Here is a 22,628-nt window from a genome sequence, read left to right on the forward strand (position 1 = left end):
ACTACCACCACCACCACCTACTACAACTACTACTACTACTACTAATAATAATAATAATTATTATTATTATTAGTTGTAGTAGTATAGTGGTATTAGCATAAAGCACAGCATTTTCTATGTGAAAGAAAAGCAACATAATCAGCATATTACAACAAAGTTATATATTCAGATGTTTTACATACTTGAGTAAAAATTGAAACATAGTACACATAAATGCACATTTATTTTATATATTTTTTCAACTCCCTATTGCAGAAGACAGCAACTCTGAAAATTACTACTACCACAACTACTACTACTAATAATAATAATACTCTTTTATACATTTATATCTAACCTTTACATACTAGTTTTGTATAATTTGATGTAGTACAAAGCATAACATTTTCTATTTGATAGAAAGGCAACATTATCAGCATATTACACATATTAATATTATACACACTTTATCTGAATTTTTTTTCAACTCCTTATTGCAGAAGACAGCAACCCTGAAAACTAATGTTACACAAGCAATGTAATCAGCATATTACACGAATGTATTTTTTTCAGATATTTTATATTCTTTTGTGATAATTCATTTTATTCATTTATTTATTTTGGTGTTTGTTTATTTATTTTTTTATTTGTTTAGTTGTTTGTCCGTTTATTTGTTTATTTATTTGATTATTAAAAGTAGTAACAACGGTACTTACAGCAATGCAAGCCGGGCATTTTTTTTTTCATTAAACAAACTTTTCTTAATTGATCAAAATTCAAATATACCTGCACATTGTACAGACAAAAATTAATTTAATTTTGGTAACATTAAAGAAATATTATTTTAACGTCACATATGAAGCATCAATATCAAACATAACAAAATACAGATCACAGAAACAAAAACTAATACAACCAATATTTAAATGTACAAGGGAGATATAAACCCAGTCATAATCAGCCTTATTTATTTAGATTACATATAATTTTTCCAGTTATTTAAGAAAAAAAGGCCAGACGCTCAATAGCAAGTTTCAGAAGACTTTTATTTTGAAAAACAATATCGACCAACGGACGGAAATTCTCTTTTGCGCATGCGCGTTAGTTGCACACGTTGTTTTGGATTTTGAAGTGGTACAAATGGCTAATAAATAGTCATGTTTAATTGCTCTACCGCGCCGTTTACCTTGTTTATTGCCTCTGTGTTTCTCGTGTAGGTTCTGCTTGGACTGTCCGGAGCTGTTATAGTTGTTATTTTAAACCAGGCGAAAGAAAAAGACAAAATTTAAAGAAAGCTAACTAGCCGGCTAGCTTAGCTCTCTGTAGCTACAAGTGGCAGCATGGCAGCTGTTCTGGAGCTGATAGCTGGGAGCTACGAGCAGGTCGCCTTCGGTTACCGAGTGAAAACTGATGAGAAAGTAAGTAGATTTGTCTTTTTTGTAGTTGTGTGTAATTGTTAATGTCCAAGATTGGTCTGCGTTGATGCTAACTTGACGGTTGAAGAGATATTTGGGTCCTGTGGGACAAAAACTTTGTGTAATAATAAGTTTTTTTGTGTGTATGATGTACTGTAAGTACTGAAGTGTAACCTCTACTTTTAATGCATATGCTAACTTTTTTAAATCACCTCTCTAACTTGTTTTATTATTATTATTATTATTATTAATTTTCCATCTTGCTGTTGTCTATTTTTCATTTAGTTTCAAATATATAGATATGTTCCCTTCACTACTTTTCTTTTCTTTCTCTTTTTTTTTTTTTTATTATTAATTTTCCATCTTGCTGTTGTCTATTTTCCATTTAGTTTCATATATATAGATATTTTCCATATATTACTTTTCTATTTTGTTATTTCAGTCCTTGTATATTGTATGTTAAAGTAAAAGTGTTCAACCCCTGTTTTTCCTATATTGTTGCATTACAACCCATAATTTAAATAGATTTTTATTGGGATTTTCTGTAATGGACCTACACAGAAAAGTTCAAATTAGTGAAGTCAAATGAAAAAAATAAAGTTAAAAAAATCTGTAAAATAAAATAATTAAAACTGCCTGTGCATATATATTCACCCCCTTTACTGTGACGCCCCTAAATAAGACCTGGAGCTCCCAAACTTTGAACATCCCATTGAGCATCTTTGAGTCCATTATTACAGAATGTTAGAAATACAGCAACACCACAAACCTGACTATTTACCTGTAACACAACAAAATATACCTGTACCTGTATACCTGTAACACAACAAAATAGGAAAAAGGTCAAGAAGGGTTAATACTTTTTTGCAAGACACTGTATCTGCACTCCTCCAACATTGTATTGCAGCTGCTGCACAGCAGTTTTCCTCTGGATAAATAAAACTTTATTTTATGGTGCAGGAGTGGACAGCTACAGCAGACTTCACACATCACGCCCACACAGCGTCCATATCAGTGGCAGCAGCCAGTGAGAGGTTTGTTGTCACAGGAAGCAAAGATGAGACCATACAGCTGTACGACATGAAGAAGAGGACTGAACACGGAGCTTTGCTGCATCATGACGGTGAGTGTTTACGGGGTAGATTTTCTGCTGTGTGCAGAGTAGGATAAGTAGCTGTCACTCAGTGGGACTGAGATATCTGGTTTGATTGCCACAGGAGCTTCTTAACGATGTCTAACCGTGTCTGTAGCCTGACATTTAACCCTTTGAAACGTGAGCAAATTGGCCCAATTTTATAAACATGAGAAGACAGCTGTGAGCAATGAAAGGAGAAATTACCCAAACATTTTTAAGACAAAAATCAAAAGTACAAGACAATGACCTGAAAATTAGCACAAAAAAAGAATTAAAAATGTATTAAAATTTTGCATCATTTTTAAATATGTAGTTTTTTTTCTTTTTTCCCCTCATCATTTTTCCCTAGCTTTTTAAAAATAATTTTCTAAATCTACTAATTTCTTGCTATTCCTGGAATATTTCTAACCAAGTGGCTCATCGTCGTTTTCCCCATGATTTTATTTTATTTTATCTATTTTATTTTTTTTTAAGTTTCACCAATTTGCTCAGGGTTTAAAGTTTAAAATACTTGTGAAAGGCATCTGGAAACAGCACAAGAAAAGTGATGTCACTCCAGGTTTCAAAGGGTTAAAAAAACAAGCAATTTAAAGTGAAAATCCAAGACTTGAGGAATAAAATACAAAAAAATGTAGAACCGATCAAAAATCTATAAAAAATAGAATATAAGTATACTTCTTTTCAACACTTTTTTCGAATATGTAAACCAAGTCATCATGTGTTTAACCGTTTCCTTTGCTCTGCGCTTTTCGTTGTCTGTAAATATTGCCTTTTTTCTGTCCACTTGTTTGTAATAATTTCTGCATTTTCTTTTTTACGTGTTCGAAACAAATTAAACTTCCCTGCACTCCACAGGCACCATCTCCTGCCTGGAGTTTTATGGGACGTCTCATTTACTGAGCGGAGGAGAGGATGGACTCATATGTGTGTGGAGCACGAAGAAGTGGGAATGTCTGAAATCCATCAAAGCTCACCAGTGAGCAGAGAGAAAGAGAGATGCTGCTGTGATTGTGTGTTTTGTTGGACGAGGTTTTACTAACTTGCTCAATCCTCTGGTTTTCCTCAGCGGTCATGTCACGTCGCTGTCCGTCCATCCGTCTGGGAAACTTGCGCTTTCAGTCGGGACGGATAAAACTCTCAGGTGAAATGCGCAGCTCTGCTTTAAACTCGGTCGCGTAGACGCTTCATTTAACCGGGAATCAAAAATGTTGCATCTTTTCATCTTTTTAGAACGTGGAATCTAACAAACGGAAGATCGGCCTTCATCAAAAACATAAAACAGAGTAAGTGTCCCTTTGGATTGTGAAGTGAAGGAATGTTGTGTTTAATTTTTTTTATTATATTGACTTCAACTGTTTTTGTCTTTTTTTGCTAAACGTCTTTCAGACGCACACATTGTCAGATGGTCTCCAGATGGCGATAAATATGTGGCTGTGGTGAATGACAAAGTGAACGTCTACGACTTGGAGACAGCCTCTGTGACGGGGACGATCACAAACCCCAAAAGGATCTCATCTGTTAAGTTCCTAAATGTGAGTTCTCTGACGGTGCCCCTGAGAAACTTTATTTTCTTAAAAAAATATTTTATTTTATTTTATTTTACTTAATTTTTTTATTTTGGGGGGTGGGAATTACAAGTAGTACAAAACAGAAAATTTACACATTGTTTTAAGTACCTAAATCAATACAAGCCAGCCAAAAAACTGCATGAGTTGTTTTTTTATTGATCATATTTCAAATATAACGGTACATGTAATGACAGATATATATTTCACGTGATTTATTTTAATATCATGTTTGAAACAACAATGTCAAACATAACAAAAGAAAAGAACATATAAAAAAAATAATATAAACATTAAACTGTAAAAGGAAAAGGACCTACACATAATACACCTTATTTGTTTAATAATTTTAAACGATTTTTTGAGAGAAAATCGCACGAGTGTCTGACGCTCAAACACAACTATTTTCACAACTCTGGCTTTTATTCTGAACTTGTATTTACAGTGATGTTAATATGTAATTCACAGTTTATTGTGGTTGAAATGATTAGTATATCTGCTGTTAAACCAAGATATTACAGTAAAAAGCAACATTAGAAAAACAAAACCTGTAAATATGAGCGGAAACCTTTTCAACTTAGACCCTGTTTCTCATGTTTTAGCTTGTACATAATGTGCCGTAGGTGTTCAGCCCTGTCGCTCAAAATGTGACCAGTTTCATAAGTTTTTGTTCCCATTTGTCACGTCAACACACACACACACACACACACACACACAGACACACACACACACACAAAACAATCGTAAAAAAAAATCGTAAAAAAACCTGCTTGTTTTTCAGAACTCCATCCTGGCGGTCGCAGGAGACGATGAGATTGTGAGGTTTTGTGACATCGGAAAAGAGAAGTGTGTGTGTGAGTTTAAGGCTCATGAAACCAGGTAATTTCAGAGTGTGTTTTTTTTACATTACAGATCCATAAAATGAAAGCATGCGGAGCTGCATTTCTAAAAACACATTAATGATGAGGAGAGAAACGTACTTTTTTTGTGATTTCAGAGTGAAAGCAGTCGACAGTTTCATGATGGAGGATTACTGCGTTGTGGTGACGGCTTCAAACGACGGATTCATCAAAATGTGGAAACTCTACCTAAAAGAGGCACGTCTCTAGTGTTATTTCTGCACATCTGTGTGTGAGCCATCGACCTGTAACTTCAACCAAATTCAACAACACTGACATTTACAGCGACAGTGTGTGTTTTAAAACAACTACCTACTGGCCCCAAAATTAGCAAGAAATTTACAAAGTTACAAAATAATGACCAAAAAAAAAAGCAAAAAACTACATGAAAATCCTAAGAATATATATAGTTGTTTTCTATAACATATTTATAATTTATTTATTTTATCATTATAAGAATTATGAACATAGTTTTGTGGGCAATTTCCCTACTTTTTGATAATATCTAATAATCTCTTCAGCTATTTTCAGGTCATTTCCCTGTCACCTTTTATTTATGTATTTATTTTTTATTTGCAGGACATTTATTTCTAAGTTGCGTAATGGTTTTTTTCCATGTTTTTGAAAGACACCAAATGCATTTTCTCAGATTTCAGAGGTTTAAATGCTCATCGAAGGTGTCTGAATGCAGCACAGGAAAACTGATGTCAATCCAGGTGTTAAAGAATTAAAAGCAATACAAACTAAAATCAAATGTGCAGATATAATTAGATCAATAGTAAATTTCATAAAGGCAAAGATTGGAAAAGTGGCACTGGTGATACCTGATCTAACAATGTTCTGCTGTCCAACAGGAGCTGGAGTCGCCCACGCTCCTCGGGGAGGTGAACACAAATGCCCGCCTGACGTGCATCGCTGTGTGGAAACCTTCATCAGTGCAGCAGCCCGCTGAGGAACCGGCAGCTGAGGCGACGACATCTGAAGGTCCTGCAAAAAACGACTTTTGTTGCACTTTATGTTATGAAACTGATTTGATCTACAGATATTTGATGGTGTAGTGAGGCTGGTGATTTTGGTCTTTTTGGTGTTGATAGGGATGCATTGTTGGTGGTTCAGCTTTTTCATACAAGATTAAGGAGCTTTTTGTTTAATTTAGTTTCTCTGTGTGTCTGTAACAAACTCCATCTGTTTGCTTTCATCCACAGAGCTCGCTCAGGAGCTTTCAAAGACGAAAAGAGTCCGAATCGCTGCAGAAGAAGTTGTTCTGGAAGACGAGAGCAAACCCAAAAAGAAGAAAAAGAACTCTGGAAAATAAAAAAATCAACCCTGTTTTATTATTCATGGACGGTTTTATATGTGGACTCGTTTGGTCGCATATTTGTGTGCTTTTTGTGGTTGCCACAGGAAGGTGATAAATTACAGCTTTTGTGAATATATTGTGCTGTCAACACTGAAAAGTTGAGATAATGACAGTGGAAAAAGAGACAGGCAACAATAAAAACGTTTTATAATCCATAAACTGCTTTTTATTTTTAATTGCATGCAAACACACGTTTACTCATGGTCACCACAGGGAGGTGACAAAGCACAGCTGCATAATGTATGTTTTGAAGGATATATTTTGAGGCATCACTTTGTTTGTTTGGCACTTTGAAATTGGAGCAAATTGGCTTGATTTCTGTCAAAAATATGGGAATTAGTCAATGACCAATAAAAGAAGAAATTATCAAGAAATTAGTAAAAAGTATAAGAAAATTACCTTTAAATTAGTTTAAATAAACAAATGAACAACAAAACTAAAAAAAAAAAGTTAAACAAAAAAAAGAAATTGACCTAGAAAAAAAAGGTTTAAAAATATGGTAATTCTTTAACATAAATTTAAATATGTAATTATGATTATTTCTTACCAAGTTGCTTATTGACTTTTCCCCCCAGTGTTTTTGAAAGAAATCCCACCAACATTGTAGAAACTACATATTGTCAAAAAGACAATCGACAGGCTAAAATTGAATAAGGAAATACATTTTAATTTAAAAAAAATACTCAATGGTAAGAAAATTAAAAATAACAACAAAAAAAAAACATTAAAAACTTTAATTTGAAATACAGCCTCACTACCCCGGAAGTGACGTCATCAGGTTTCGGAAGTCACTAGGAGCCAAACTTCCAGAAGTCAGGTAAAAACCGATGTTTAGATCACTTTTAGTGTGTTTCTGGTCATATTTTGATAGATAAACGCTTGTCAGGTTTTTGTGGATGTTTTAACACGTTTAAACTGTTTACAGTTTGTGGTTACGTTTTGGTAAATCGAGTATTTCTCTTGATAATCGTTGGTTTCCTCCATCAGCAGCAGCAGGTTTGTGGTTGCTGTCATGGCTGCAGACTGGGCCGGGTTCGGTTATGCTGCTCTGGTGTCAGCAGGAGGAATCATCGGTTATGTGAAAGCAGGTAAGAGGCACACACACCGACATATTTTGTGTTCAGACACAAATACACAGTTGTGGATGAAGTGACGTTATTCAGATATTTAGGTAAAACCACTACTACCACTATTCATACATCAGAAGTAGTCCTGCATTAAAAACATGATTTAGTCAAAGTAAATGTAATCAGGAAATTGTAATCTGTAAATTAAAACCAGAAAAAATGGCTTTACTGACTCCTAAAATAGCAAGAAATTAGTAAAAAGTTCAAGAAAATTACCTGAAAACTAGTTTAAAAATCCCCGTAATAAAACACTAAATTAGAAAGTTATAAAAATGATGTGAAGAAGTGCTGAAAAATAATAATTTTGTAAAGTCATTTCGAATATGTATTTATGACAATGATAAATATAATTTTTCCCTAGCATTTCTTTCTTCCCTAGACATTTCCCCTAGTTTTTTTTTAAAAAAAGATAGACTTAAAAAAAGGAAAAACAAATAAGGAAATTACCTGAAAAAAAGGCTTAAAAATGAGGAAAAAACTGTAACATAATTTTAAATGTGTAATTTGATAATTGTAAATGTAGTTTTTCCCATGCCTTTTTCCTAGATATTTCCTATTAAGATAAAATTAAGATAAAATATTCTAAATGACAAAATTTCTTGCAATTTGTGAAACATTTCTTACCAAGCTGTTCATTACCTTTTCTCCCATGTTTTTGACCGAAATTGCACCGATTTACGGCGGGGTTCAAAGGTTTAAATACTTGAAAAAGGCGACTCAAAGCAACACATGAAAAATGATTCTGCTTCAGGTTTCAAAGGGTTAAAGCTCTACGGTGGAGGATTTAGTGGCACCCTGAGGTGAGGTTGCAGAGCTGCAGCTCCTCTAATGGCTCCAAAACAGAAAGTCCCCACAGACTCCTGCATTAAAATGTCCAACTTTACAGAAGAAATAAACATGTTTACAGTCGTGTACAAAAAGAGTTTTGGTCTTTAAAGCTAATTTCAACATTCATGACGACTTCACTGGGTGTGAATTTTTATATAACTATAAACCATTAACATTTTATTTAGGCTTTAAGTTACACACTTTTAACAGTGGGGCCACTCGAGTGACATGCTGTTTGCCAAAAGTGTTATGGGCTTCTCAGGGTATAAATCGACACCCTTAAATATGTGTAACTTTACTTCTTAATAAGATATAAACAGATGAGTTAAATAAAAATTCACTCTCCGTACAGTTGTCATGAGTATTGAAATTAGCTAAAGAGACCAAAACTGATGTACTAGACATGTTTATTTATGCTTTATTTATGCTTTTCAGAGGTTTCCGCTTGTTGCAATTATAAAAACGGCAAAAACATCTTAACACCAAAACGTAAATGGCCTTATCTAGATCCAGTGTTTGGTTTGTCCATTCTGGGCTACTGTAGAAACAACATGGCGGACATTGTGGGTGAGGACCCTCTCTGTATGTAGATATAAACGAGTCATTCTAACGTAACGAAAACGCGACAGTTTTTAGTTTCAAGAGATTATTAACTAATGAAAACATAGCTTTGAATATTATATACTAAAGATGCCCCCCGCTCCCCCCCCCCCCTCCCCCCCCCCCCCCCCCGTGTGACTGTTACTCTTTGATATTTTATATTTCCACATCATTATATTATTATTACTCATGCACCTGCCTGTTGTCTCCACAGGCAGCGTCACCTCTCTGGCTGCTGGGCTCCTGTTCGGCCTGCTGGCTGCAGTCGGTGCTTATCGAGCATCTCAAAATCCAAAGAATGTCTGGCTTTCACTCGGTGAGCAAGTTTAGTCTGTTAAACTGTGACGCTCCAAATTTAGCTTTCACAAACACACGACGATAACTTTTTTCTCTGCAGGCACCTCGGCGACTCTGGCTGTGGTGATGGGACTGAGATTTCTCAACTCGTGGAAGTTCATGCCAGCTGGTTTAATGACTTTAGCAAGGTAACACCAGTCATTTTCTTTTTCGATGTTACTTTCCCTCCGATTCTTGGACCTGAAAATTATGAGCTTCAGTCACATATTTTCATGCATTCTGGTGAATTTTAAGCACCGATTTTTGCTTTTTCTGCATTGATTTATGGTGTAAATGTCTAATTTTCTCAGAACAAAAGTCCTCTCCTACGTTCATGTTTTTATTTGAGCGGGGAAAAATGATGTCTGGGATAATAATAAACAACATTCTGCACCACATAGACGGATTTGGACCTTTGCTTTTATAAAATGAGACAAACACAAATTTAGACATTTACTTTATTCTGATATAAATGTTTCTTTTCAGTGGACTGATGCTGGTGAAGATCGTCACTGGAATGCTAAAGAAAACACATAAAACTTGAAAATATCGAAATTTACATTTCTGTCTACATATTTTTTTACCAAAAAAAAAAAAAATCTAATTTGTGCTTTCACATTTACAAACATTCCCTCTGTGCAGTTTTCTATCACAGTCTGTATAAAAAATGTAATATAAAATATTTTTTAGAGGAAATAGTACAAGAAAAATATAGAGTTGGGTAATATTTTTAGTTTGTAAATGTATCTGCTGCTGTAAAATAATAAAGTCACCCTCTTTGATATAAAAAAAATAATTTATTTTCTACTTCATTATTTTTTAAAAATCTGACTGTAAAAGTTATGGGACACTTGCTCATCACTGAACTATATTTAAAACTGTGGCAAATGTCACAACAGATTAGCAGGAAACACTTGAAATTTGTATTTCCTTGCAAAAGTGCAGTGGGAACTTTTCCCATGAGTCACTGGTGCAGCAGAGTTCACTGCTGCGCTACTGGTGGCCTCCATATTTGGCGGTCCAGTCGACGCGTCCGTGCACCGGCGGGACGTTTGCGCTCCTGGGAAACGTGTTCCTCCCTGCAGGATTCAGAGCTCTGCTCCTCCAGCCTTCGTGTTCTGGGAAATCATCGTGAGAGAGAAGAAAGTGTGTTTAGTCTGAAAGTGACGTCACGCCGCATTTTTTGGTGCTCATAGTGCTGATTTTTTTTTTTTTTGTTTTACCTTCATGTGAGAGCGGTAGTTTATGTGCGGAGGTCTTGCTCTTGGAAGATTTGATTTTAGATTCAACTCTGAGATCAACTGGATTCACAAAAAGAAAGCGGGTACAATTTCAGGTTGAAAGACACGATGCTGAAGTGCGCAAATTTGAGATCCCTTTGTTAATTTCTACAGATTTTTTAAAAATGTTCAGTAACTTTTTTTCAGTAAGTTATTCCTTAAATCTCTGCTCTGACAGAAGTAGAAATGTAGTTTGGTCCCAGGAAGAGACAGGTGCATACAGGGGAAAGGGATTATCATTATTATTTATTATTATTATTATTATTATTATTATTATTATCATTGCAATTTCTGTTAGTATCAGTATTTTATTTTATTTCAACTTTTTTTTTTCTCTCTTTTTTTAATTGAAATGACTGATTGCGGATTTTCATTTCTCAATTTACTTTTAAAATTATTTTTATGTATATTTTATAGTTTCCACATACTGTGTAGATGTAAGGCGGGATGTACGTTAAGTTTGTATTAAATATATCGGTATTGGTAGTATGTTGGTATGAAACTTTATGTTGTCTTTCATGTTTAAAAAAAGAAAGATGTGTATGAGACCATAAAAGGTTTGATGGATATTTCTTTGGTTGTCTTGATAAAAAAGAAAATTAAAAAAAAAAAAAAAGAAAGACATGGTTAGTGTGCTAGTTAAATAAATAAATGAATTAATAAATTAATAAATAAATACTAATAATAATGAATAATAATTAATAATAATAATAATAAAATATCCTTCATCAGTGACTTTTATCTCTAATGAAATATTGACTCTTTTCTAACACCAGGGGGCATTTTTGCTAAAATAATATGGAGGAGAAAATAACAGAAGTGTATTCATGAACTACCGGACTGAAAACACAGAGTTAAGTTTCCATTGGTCTGATTGATACGAAGCAACACTGAACGCAGCCGATATTCTGTCTGAGAAAATCACACATTTCTCACCTGCAGAGGCGATCGGTGCCAGGATAATCCTCTGTCTGCCTGCTCCTGTTTCAGTCCTCTTGTTTGTGTTGCTGCTCAGGAAAGAGTCTGAAAAGGACGACGAAGAATGAGACGTAACAACTCTGATGTTGTTACTTTAAGGGGGTTTTATTTGCTTAAAATGTCAACAATGTTAATGATCTCCGAACAATAGCAAAATAGAAACATGACCATAAAACCAGCTGTGATTCTGTCAACTGCTCTCAGATTTGAGAGGTACCTTTGTACGGATCCAGATCCTCCAGAGTCTTTTCTTTTAGAAGCTGCTTATCTGTACGATTAAGAAGAATAGTGTCTAAAACCACAACACAGAAAAGATGAGGTTAAAAAAAAAAACACTAGAAAAGAAGAAATCTCAAGTTTTCCCAGTCAGTGTCTTAGATGGACGTGCGGTATAGTTTGCTCATCATCACGTGTCCTCTGGTCTTTCTTACCTTTATTTAACTCCAGCATCTTTCCGCGGGTCAAACACGAGTCGCCCCACAGGTTTCTGCTGACCAGCTGGCGTCCCACCGAGACGTTGTTTTTGGGATTTGTGCCTGAAAAGGAAAAACTCAGAGTGAGCTCACTGTAAATCAACAGTTCACTCAGATCTGATGATGGGTTTTGTCTGATTGATTTTTGTTTTATATCATTGTTTATTGGCAGAGATGCCACTTTTTAATCCCATGTCAATGTATAATTAATTTAAATAATTTCTCAATTTTTCTTGTAATTCTTGTGTTCCAACTGGTTTGTAGTTTGAGTATTTTGAGTATTTTTTTTTTTCGTAGTGTGAAACTTGGACCCTTTTTCCCTGTGTGTGTATATACTTGCAGATATATTGACTTTTCTTTTTAATATTCTATTTTTTCTATTTATTTTTTTAAATTCAAGTTCTTATTGGAGGCTAATTAGTACACATCATACAGCACAGCATAGTGACATTTTGACGTTTTACTTTTGGACAACAAAATTCAAGAGAGATAAATCAGAATAAAATAATACAAAGTCTATGTTGCAAAATCATTCATGCAAACAATTTTTCTATTTTTTTTTTGCTGCAAACACTTGAAAGCACATCTGGCTTTTGTGCACAAGTGTGCATTTCTTATGCTGCTGTGATGTCCATATCAAATAACTTAAACTAAACTATACTGTACTATTAGTCAATTAGACACAAAGTTGCCCTTTGAGAAACATAAAGTGTCATAAAGAAACGTAAACTTGACACTCTTTGTGAGGCGGAGGAAACGGTTCATGTGGTTTTTGTGATTCAGGTCATTGTTTCTCACCGGGCAGATATCTGGACTGGCGGAGGTAGTGCTGCTTGGCAGACGTGGCGGTGGAGTCGTTTCGGTTCAGCCCGCTGCTCCCCGGCACCTTCGTGTTGATCTTTGACTCCGGAAATCTAGACAAACAAATTTTACTATATTTTTCTTTTTTCAAAACTGAGATCAAAACAAATCATTGACATGCGAGTGAAAAGGTCTCACCGACAGCTGGGCCCGTCCCTGTCCTTCAGAGAGCTGATGGTGGGTTTTTTGGAGATTGAGACTCCAGCGTCTGCGTCCTCACCGTCGTCCCAGCTGTCCACAGACTTGAAGGACGTCTGGCCCCATCGTCGCCGTCCTGTCCTCACTCTGGTTATGCTGTTCTCTGCTCCTGCTGCTCTTGTAGGCTTTAAAATGATCAAAGAAAGTAGAAAAAGAGTTTTGTAAGTCCCCAGGAGGCCCGACTCGGACATGAAGAAGCAGAGTGGCACTTACAGCCTGCCAGCTGGTGGGTTTACTGGTTTTCACCAGGCTGAGAGGTTCCTGCTGCCCCTCATGCTTTGTGTTTGGCTCAGTGTTGTCCAGAGGTAGAAGTATCTGCTGAAGAGGCTGCTGGAGAGACTGGCTGCAGGTCTGCGTCCTACTGGATTCACTGGTCTCTAGGTCCGTCTTACAGAGGGACAGAGGCTTTGTTTCTGCAGCCGCCTCGGACAGCTTCGCCTGAGCCTTCAGAGGAGCACCGAGCGTCTGGCCGACATGGAAATATGGATACCGTAGAGCCTGAAACACAAAACAAATGTAAAATATCTTCAGTTACTTCTATTTATAGGGTCAAAAAGTATGAAATTGTCAAAAATTAATGGATCAATAATTTGTGTATGTGCCCCATGAGACCCCATCTGTTCCAAAATGTATTGAGCTCTTCGATAGGCCTGAGCCCATACACTCATCCATCAAGTTTCATGAATATTGGGCCAGTAATTTTTACGTAATCCTGCTGTCAACGGACAAATCGAACCAAAAATGTAATGATGGAGGTAGATATTTGGAGCACTGGAAACTTTTTTTGTAATTTTCAAGCTTCAGGTGTAGTTTAAATGTTTTTGATAATGATGTGTCTGAGGTTAGTAGACATGCGTCGCCTCAGTGGTTCACTCAGACTTCAAATTTGGTGTTTACGGTAACAGCCGAGGTAAGCTGATTGATTCCCTCATGGGCCTCCAGCGCTGAAAATAGCTGCACTCAAGGTGCTCAGGAGAAAAGCACTCACCTGAGGACTCGTGTTACTCTGCAAACATTAGTCAGTTTTCTTCCCGGTAATCTTTGTTTGTTCCAGCTGTTCTATGCTCAAACTGAGTGGGTTTTCAAATGTACCTGAGCAGCACTTGGTCTCTTCTCAGGGTCCCACTGCAGCATGTCTTTCATCAGCGTGATCGCCTCATTGCTGGCGTTGGGGATCAGCGACCTGAGGCTGGTGGGGACGCACTTTGGGAAGCGGAAGTTCATGGAGGTGGCCAGGTTGTAGCCCTCAGGCCAGTCAGACTGATGGAGAGACACAACAGCAAAACAACAAATGAGTCTCATAAAGAAATGTGATTAAATCGTTTGATGTTCACCATGATTCAAGGATTCATCCAGGACGACGGCAGAGACGCAACACGTGACACATTGTGGTGATGGTTTACCTTCTTCAGCGTTCCCAGCACCTGACAGATCTTGAAGATCTCGTCCACCTCGCTGTTTCCAGGGAACAAAGGTCTGAGTGTGTACAGCTCCGCCATGATGCATCCAACTGCCCAAATGTCGATGGGTGAGCTGTATGAGTTAGATTTCAGCAGAACTTCTGGGGCTCGGTACCTGTAACGAAATGTATGGAGCATTTAACTCTACTCTGACTTAAAGTCCTCTATTTTTTCACAATATTCTATTTTCACTCATGCCCTACTGGAGTACTATTTGTTGTTCAGTTAAAAAAATCTACAGCAGGGGCTGGCTCAATTTGCGGCAGCGGCACCTAACTGTGGCACCTCGTGTGGCACCCCCAGATGCCGCAGCTAGGTGCCGCTAGCAGTCGCAGCAGTCGCAGCAGATGCCACTGGTTGCCGAGACGTGCCGGAAGGTGCCAGTGCTTGTGCCACTGCTTGCCAGGAGGTGCCGCGAGGTGCCAGTGCTTGTGCCGCGGTTTGGCGGTTTTTAATATAGCCTACTCACAAAATTAATATATTACAAGGTGACAAAATTATCTGCAGCAGCGGAAAAATCCGCCGAAAAGGGGACAAAATCTATTTATTTTATCTCAAGTACACTATAGAAAACATGTAATTTTGCAGAACTTTCCTGTATTCTTTTAAAATTGATTTTTTTTTTACTTTGAAATGTGAAATATCAATTTTCTATTTACAAAAATAGATTGTCAATTTACATATCAGATCTAAAAATGTGCAAAATTATTTCTAAGAAAATTTACAATGTTCACACAAAAAACTATTTTGTTTAAATTCAATTGAAAATTTATCATAATTCCACATTTTTTCAAATTTAATAGATAAAAATGTAAATGACAAAAATAGACTTTGAAATTACATTTCTGACATAATATGACAAAAAAACAACTTAAAAAAAAACTTTTTAAAGTTTACAATTTGAGTCACTTAAATGCATCACCTGACTTGGCATCTCAGGATCCTCTCATTGAAGGCAGGTGTGCTGAATTAGTCGAGCAGGGCAAAAACACCAAGAGGATACAGTCTTGAACTGCCGTGTGTTTGGTTAAATCTTAGTTTTATTGTTTGATTCATTCATTTAATTTATCTGAATGTTTTTTGTAGACGCCTGTTTATTTTTGGTAATGTTGTTTTAGGGTTTTTGACTTTGTTTCAAGTCAAACGGTCAGTCAAAACAGTTCAGCTTTACCCAGCAACTCTCCATACATCCTGCAAATCAGTCATCTCCGAAATCATCCGAAGCTCCCTGGATCATCAAACACACAGTGAGTACAAAACATGACCAGCTGATCTGTTTGCCAGAGGTACTAAACTTGCTTTGCCCAAGGGCCACTTGTAAAATGACAATCACAGCAGCCCAAAATATGTACAGTGTATGCAGGGGGTGTTTTTAGGAATTTAGGGCACTCAGGGATCCTCTCCTGGCACTATTTCTTTTAACCCTTAGGGGCTGTTTGACACATTTTACACACTTTTCTTTCTTAATTTTTTGAGCATTTTGGCTGTGTTCATGTATATGGCATTCATTTATGCAAGACTGTGTATTTTTGTTTAATCTTGGAATTTCCAGTTCAGCTCCTACAATGAGTTTGAAATACACTGTTCAACTAAATTGTTACATTCATACTGTTAAGTGCAAAAAAGCGCCACTGAAACTATGGATGCATGGCAATTATCGCCCGATAATGGGACTTATGACAACATACCGATATTGATATTGGGATTTGTATTGATATGTTTAAATGTATTTTTTTTCTGTTTTTTTCACCTTTTTTTCCCTTGACATTTTTTTTGTAGCTTTTAAAAAAAATATTTTTTTGAATCTGCTTATTTCTTGCAATTTGTGAAACATTTCTTTTCAAGTTGCTCATTACTTTTTCCCCCATATTTTTGAAAGTCACACCAAATTGTTCAGAGGTTTAAATACTTGTGAAAGGCACCTGGAAACTGCTAAAGAAAACTGATGTTTCTCCAGCTTTTAAAGGGTTAAGGGGCGAGAGGGGCCTCTGAGAGCTTCCAAAAGTTTGTTTTTTTTAATACGAAATTCAGTCTGCCAACCGATTTTTTAAAGCCAATTTTAAGTTAGTTATGGCACTGATTACTTAAAAACAAACAGAAAAACTTTTCATTTAAGGCATTTTCAAAGCTTTTCCCTCCCATTGTGACTTCAGGTAATTAGTTCCACTTTTTGCACAGATCAAAAACTTCCATCCCAGCTCATTATGTAGATCATCGACAGAATGACTTAAGTTCAGTCTCACCATCTTGTGGACACGTAATCAGTGTACGGTGGCTGCGAGCGGATTTCTCTGGCGAGTCCAAAATCAGCAATCTTAACCAGCTCTGGGCCCATGCAGAGCAGGTTCTCCGGCTTCATATCGCGATGAAAATACCCTGAAAAACACGAGACAGTCAAATAAACCTGAGCTGATGCTGATATTTGCCTAAACTTAATAGTTATTATTTCTACTACCATCACAGCCACTACCACTTTTCTACTACTAATGATATGACTTTCTATCGATGCACATCACAATTTGATCCATTTTTTTTTAGGTCTGAAGGTTAAAGGCATAATTCTGATTTTTATGAAGTGGGATTGTTTGGGGTCCTTAACTATAGTCTGTGTATTACAAACAGTAGTTGTCAGTCGGTATGTCCACAATGAACACAAACTAACTAACTGATCAAAGCAACAACAAACCATCAGCTTCTGTGTTCAGCGAGCTAAAATGACTGTTTTTATCAGTGGAGTCTGGTGGCTTTGACGAGAGCGTAGACGGGACACTGAAGTCATTGTTGGCTCACCTGTTGAAACGGGCCGTCTGATGGGAGGTGAAAACAATAAAACATCCACCCAAACTGACATTGACATCGTGCCTTTTTTTAGCATATTTTTGGACAACTCGAGTAAGCAGCCCTGTTTAAAAAATTTGTGAGGAAAGTATTTAAAAAGTTATATTACTTTGAAATAATAAAATAGGTAAGTTAATACATATTCAGGGTAACTTGTAAGTAAAAAAGTAACTTTCCCAACACTGACTGTATGTGATACACTGTCTTTGAATAGGTACACCTACAAACCCACCTCAAAAAATCCAAACTATCCCTTTAAGAAAGTGGAGAGGAAAAGCGAAAGACAGGAGGAGTCTCTTACCGTGCTTGTGCACAAATGCTAAGCCAGACAAAACCTGGAACAGAATGTTCCTTATCTCATTTTCAGAAAACATCTTATCTTCCCTGTCGGCGGCAAAAGTGGTAAAAGACAAAAGAAAGAAAGAAGAGATAAAGAAAAGAAAAACTATGCAAACAATCATGCCTTATTGAAGTGGGAATGACACCAGCACCCACGAGCACTAAAAACAGTGCAGAGAAAAACTTGTTCAGTTCAGCTTCAGTACCACTCACACCTCCTTCTCACAGGAGGAGTGAGTCATTTTTGGCTGGAGAAAATCCTGCGATGCCTGATGTCGTATCAACCGTCCAGCACTCGTGTGCGTTTCGGTTTTAGATTTCTGTTTATTCAGTTAATACCAGGATGGTGCAGACAACTTGATAAGACATCGTTTTATAAGAAAGAAAAGACAGAAGTTTTTATAAAGCAAGGCCTTGCTGAAAGTCACCTACCATGTTTATGAATAAAGGACACTCCCTGTAATATCTGAAATGTCATGTTTCTGACGACTGACTCAGGGAACAACTTGTTTCTGCAAAGACCAACACAAGATGACTCAAGCTGACCCAAATAATTCTCAAATTCACAATACAAAAAACCCCACTGCTGTATTAAATCACAAAAATAACAGCTGGTGAAAGGCTGTGTGATGAGTTCTTACCTTTCTTTCATGAGCTGATAGAGGTTTTCCTTCATGTACTCAAAGACAAAGTAGAGGTAGTCATTTTCTCTGATGACCTCCCTCAGTTTCACCACGTTGGCGTGGTTCAGCTTCTTCAGTGACTGACAACACAAAGTATTTAAGAGACACATACAATAAAGTCATTAAGAATCAGCTTATTATGTAATAAGTTACCTCAAATGCCTCAACACAGAGTCTGAAATTAGCTTTTTTACTCAGCTCCAAAGGGCTGGTGTTAAAAAAACAACATTACGTGCCAAAAATAAAACACCACAGCAAATGAGGAAGACGTTAGCTTCAAAATGTTCTGTCATTTTAAATTGTGCATGATAAATTCAGATCTTTGTCCACTGCATAAGTAAGTGAGAACGTTTACCTGAGATGTGTGTAAAAACACACTCACAATGTCAAACATCTCCTTAAACCTTATTAACACCTGGATTGACATCACTTCTCTTGTGTTGTGTTCAGACACCTTTCACCAGCATTTAAACGTTTGAAAACTGAGAAAATTGGCCCGATTTTATACAAAAACATAGAAAAAAAAACACATAATGAGCAACTTGGCAAGAAATGTCTAACAAAGTGCAAAAAATTAGTAAAATGATATATTGTACTGTATATTCTCTTAGTTCTATATTTAAAATAATGTTACAGAAAAAAATATTTAAAAAAAAAAATTTAGCACTTTTTTCTTGAAGTCTTTTCTTGTTTTTTGTTTTCTTTGCTTATTTTCTTGCAACTTAATACAAATTTTGCTGAATTTTTGCCTATTTTTCTGTTAAGTTGCTTGTTGCCTTCTTCCCATGTTTTTGATTGAAATCTAATAAATGTGCTCAGGGTTCAAAGGGTCAATATGTTAATACACCTGTTATTTATATGGTAAAAACAGCATTGGTTGGGCTTTTAAATATGAATTACGGCACACAAATATAATAAGTTGGTCAAATACAGTACATTAGAAATAATTTGCTGTCTTCACAGCTTTACTTGATTATTTTAATATCTGAATGCAGAAAAAAAGCTGGATTATACATGCGAGAGGTGAATCTGACTGTAGAAATGCTTCACAAACAGCCTGTCACACAAGCGGCCCATCCTTAAATATGTGTAACTTTGTAAACCAGTGAGTTATTAAAAAAATCACCACCCGTATAGTGGTTATGAATGTGGAAATTAGCTATTGAGATCAAGACTGTTTTTGTTGTTATTTTTCATATAAGGCTGTAAACATGTTTATGTCTGCAGTGAAGTTGGGCTTCTTAACATGGGGCCCCATTGGGACTGACTCTGTTTTGGAGCCAGCCTCAAGTGGCCATTAGAGGAAATGCAGTTTTTGGCACTTCTGGATTGGTTTCATTTTTCTGCCTCGCAGATTGCTGCTTGGTGTCAGTTAGTGGAGATTTCTTGTTTTCTCACCTTCACCTCTCTTAGATTCAAGCACTCATCCCAAGAATAAAACTTCCTCTTCATCCTGTTAAGAAGAAAAAAAAGTTTTGCCAGATATGACCATATGCATAATAAATGTAATATTGAAAGTAATTGTAAGTGCCCAGAATTTATATAATACAAAGCCCTCTGACTGTGGTTTACTGCTGTTTTTATTATTATGTCGTACTTTTTTTATCGTTCAATTTTTTATTCATTTTAACAACATTTAAATATGCTGACTTTTAGACTTTATACAAAAATACAAATTATATTGATATTAAAAGATTCACAGTCAGAAAAAGGGGTTAAAAAAAGCTAAGATAATTGAACCAAATTAGACAAACAAATAAAAACAGAATAAGCAGGTCCAACTTAACAGACAGCCAAACAGAACCCACCCCGGCACCGCGACCCCCCTTCAAAGTACATAAACACACATACGCATACATAAAACAGTATTGTGTAGTACTTTGAATTTCCACTCAGTATACGTGTGTAAGAAGCTAGTATATCATACTTTCAGAGCTTTTTTTCTCCAAAAAAGTTCTGCATCACTATTGTGCCCATAAAAACCTAATTCTGGGCTACACTTCTAGATTTAAATGTACTTTTTTGAAATGATGAGCATGTGTAACCTCTTTTAACCCTCTGTTTTCCCATACTCCAGGGGCCACACTATGCGGTGTACTTTCACTCCTTTCACTGTCATCAGTAGTATCGGCTTGCACTATAACCTTACATTTACAAACAGCGCCTGGCGGAGCCTCGTGAAACATTCATTATTAATTTCTTGCCAAAGATCTTAAGCAGCTCCTCATTATAAGGAAATAAGTTATGAAAGTGCAACTGCATGTGGTGAAAATACAAATAATAATAACGATAAAAAAGACAAGAAATCTGCATTTTTTTTAAATCTTCAAATTATCCTTGTAATTCCAGGAAAATTTGTATGATATAATGTCAACATATGATGCACAAAAAGGTAAAACTTGACTCAAACATTTTCTTTTTTTATGTGTAACGTGTCTGAGTCTTTAGCACCTTGCAGCAGCCACTCAGGGTTTAATCAGCTTAATGCCTCGAGACAAAACAATCCCTGGCATGTTTACTGGAGCCACACTCACCTCTTTATGGCCACCAGCTCCCCAGTGTCGTTGCTCTTTCCCAGTACCACGCTTCCATACGTGCCGTCCCCCAGCTGCCTCAGCGTGGTGTAGCGGTTCATGGTCCACAGAGAGCCCTGCCTCTCCTTCACAGAGGAGCCTTGACAGTCCCACACAGTCCAACAGTTGGTCATTGGAAGCACACTTACTCAAAGGCTTTCACTCTAGAAACACAGAGATAAAACATGAGCGCTCATCCTTTACCTTTCTCTCTGCAGGTTGGTGATGGAGGCAGGTTGGAGGTTTACCTGGCGAGGGAGAGTGGAAAAGTGACGCTGCCCGTTGCTCTGTGTCTCATCTATCCCGAGCTAAGCCTTGGCGGCGGACAGAGGAAGAGCGATCCCCTACGAAGGGGAAGTGGATTAAAGTTGACATGTGATTAGTTGACATGTGCCAGAAAACAGGCTTGCAGGAGAACCTGGAGACGCGTGAAAGTAGGACACATGGTGAGACATACTGTAAGCTGTGATGATTGTTGTGATCTTGCAAACCAATACTGCGTTCATGAGACTGATCCAGAAACAGAGGGCTTTTTTAAAACTTCTGTTCATTTTTTCAAAATACACATGCAGAATCACCTTCTGAACAAATATGCATACATTCTTATGTGCAAAGATCATGTACACATACTGTAAAATTTCAAATAAAAGCCTAGTCCCAGTTAAACACCCAGTCCCTTTTACTGGCCCAGTGTGGTGACACATTTTGGCAAATAAAGGCCTGTCTCGATTAGAGGCCCAGTCTGGTTGCTATGCAGTTTTTTGGGTTTTTTTTAGAAGTTTTTGGATGTATAAAAGTGGGTGTTGGCTACCTGTTGGAGATATCGCTGCTTGGATCACGTTTACAGTATGTTTAAACTTTTGCTCATATGGACATGTTACTGAAACTGTGCGCACCAAAGAAGACGGTTTTAGCGGCATGGTAAACAAGAGAGATGCAACAAAGATATTAGTGCATGTAGAAGACTTAAGAAAAAAGGGAAAAATTTCCAGTGAACTATATTTATAATGATATATTTTAAAGTATTTTACAGAATTATTGTAATTTTTAGGCTTTTTTTCCCAGGTCATTTTTTTGTTTTATTGTTCTTCTTTTGTTGCTCATTACCGTCTTCCCATGATTTTGAATAAGCAAATAAAAAATGTCAAGGTCTTAAAAGGTTAAATAAATAATTTGATTGTATTTCCCATCTTTGCTGAGCAACACTTTTGTGTGAAAGGGATTAAAAGCCCATATAGACACCTGTCCCAAATATAAGCCTGTTGAGTTCTGTAATTAAAGAAAATGAGAGCACAGGCTTTTTAAGTTTTACTTTACACACACAGTAAAATAGCAAATAAACAAAATAATAATAATAATAATTCTTCATGTACATGTTTTATTATAACGTTCATTAAAATTAGGTGGCCTGGTGGGTTTTTCTGTTGCCATTTCAAGAAAATCAGTGCCAACAATGTCACGAAGCTTATTGGCTATTTGTCGGCTCTAATGTCGCGGCTTTCTTTTCAAACATTGCTAAAACTGGTTCGAGTAGGATCTGTAAAACTTCAGTCAGAGTTTGGAATATTTTATTCCAATAATTAATGATCCTTGGGCAGCTCCAAAACATGTGCTAATAAAGCTGGTGCCCCTCCACGTCGATCGCAGGATGGATTTATTGGAGGAAACATACTGGAAAGTCTAAGTTTTGTGTAATATGTT

General features: G+C 36.5%; 3 protein-coding genes across 3 annotated transcripts; 2 read left to right on the forward strand and 1 right to left on the reverse strand.

Moving 5' to 3' along the window:
- The first annotated feature begins 1,213 nt into the window (after positions 1-1,213).
- On the forward strand, positions 1,214-6,512 carry pak1ip1 (PAK1 interacting protein 1). The gene is made up of 10 exons (XM_042498165.1): positions 1,214-1,397; positions 2,355-2,517; positions 3,385-3,505; positions 3,596-3,670; positions 3,760-3,812; positions 3,916-4,061; positions 4,876-4,973; positions 5,092-5,191; positions 5,848-5,977; positions 6,199-6,512. Exons 1-10 carry the CDS (start codon positions 1,320-1,322, stop codon positions 6,306-6,308), a joined length of 1,074 nt encoding a protein of 357 aa, XP_042354099.1. The 5' UTR covers positions 1,214-1,319; the 3' UTR covers positions 6,309-6,512.
- Positions 6,513-7,140: 628 nt separating this feature from the next.
- Positions 7,141-9,974, forward strand: LOC121951476 (transmembrane protein 14C-like). Its single transcript, XM_042497808.1, has 5 exons — positions 7,141-7,170; positions 7,341-7,441; positions 9,123-9,224; positions 9,306-9,393; positions 9,731-9,974. The coding sequence occupies exons 2-5, from the start codon at positions 7,366-7,368 to the stop codon at positions 9,786-9,788; spliced, it is 324 nt and encodes a 107-aa protein (XP_042353742.1). The 5' UTR covers positions 7,141-7,170; positions 7,341-7,365; the 3' UTR covers positions 9,789-9,974.
- A 263-nt stretch (positions 9,975-10,237) lies between these two features.
- Positions 10,238-21,061, reverse strand: LOC121951475 (serine/threonine-protein kinase MAK-like). The gene is made up of 15 exons (XM_042497806.1): positions 20,889-21,061; positions 19,753-19,807; positions 18,313-18,434; positions 17,634-17,716; positions 16,738-16,870; positions 14,438-14,609; positions 14,127-14,294; positions 13,248-13,532; positions 12,975-13,159; positions 12,774-12,889; positions 11,934-12,038; positions 11,720-11,794; positions 11,461-11,547; positions 10,468-10,545; positions 10,238-10,362 (listed from the first exon to the last, which is right to left on the reverse strand). The coding sequence occupies exons 1-15, from the start codon at positions 21,059-21,061 to the stop codon at positions 10,238-10,240; spliced, it is 1,962 nt and encodes a 653-aa protein (XP_042353740.1).
- Between the last annotated feature and the right edge of the window lie 1,567 nt (positions 21,062-22,628).

The sequence above is a fragment of the Plectropomus leopardus genome, chromosome 12, assembly GCF_008729295.1.
Source record: "Plectropomus leopardus isolate mb chromosome 12, YSFRI_Pleo_2.0, whole genome shotgun sequence".
NCBI lineage: Eukaryota > Metazoa > Chordata > Actinopteri > Perciformes > Serranidae > Plectropomus > Plectropomus leopardus.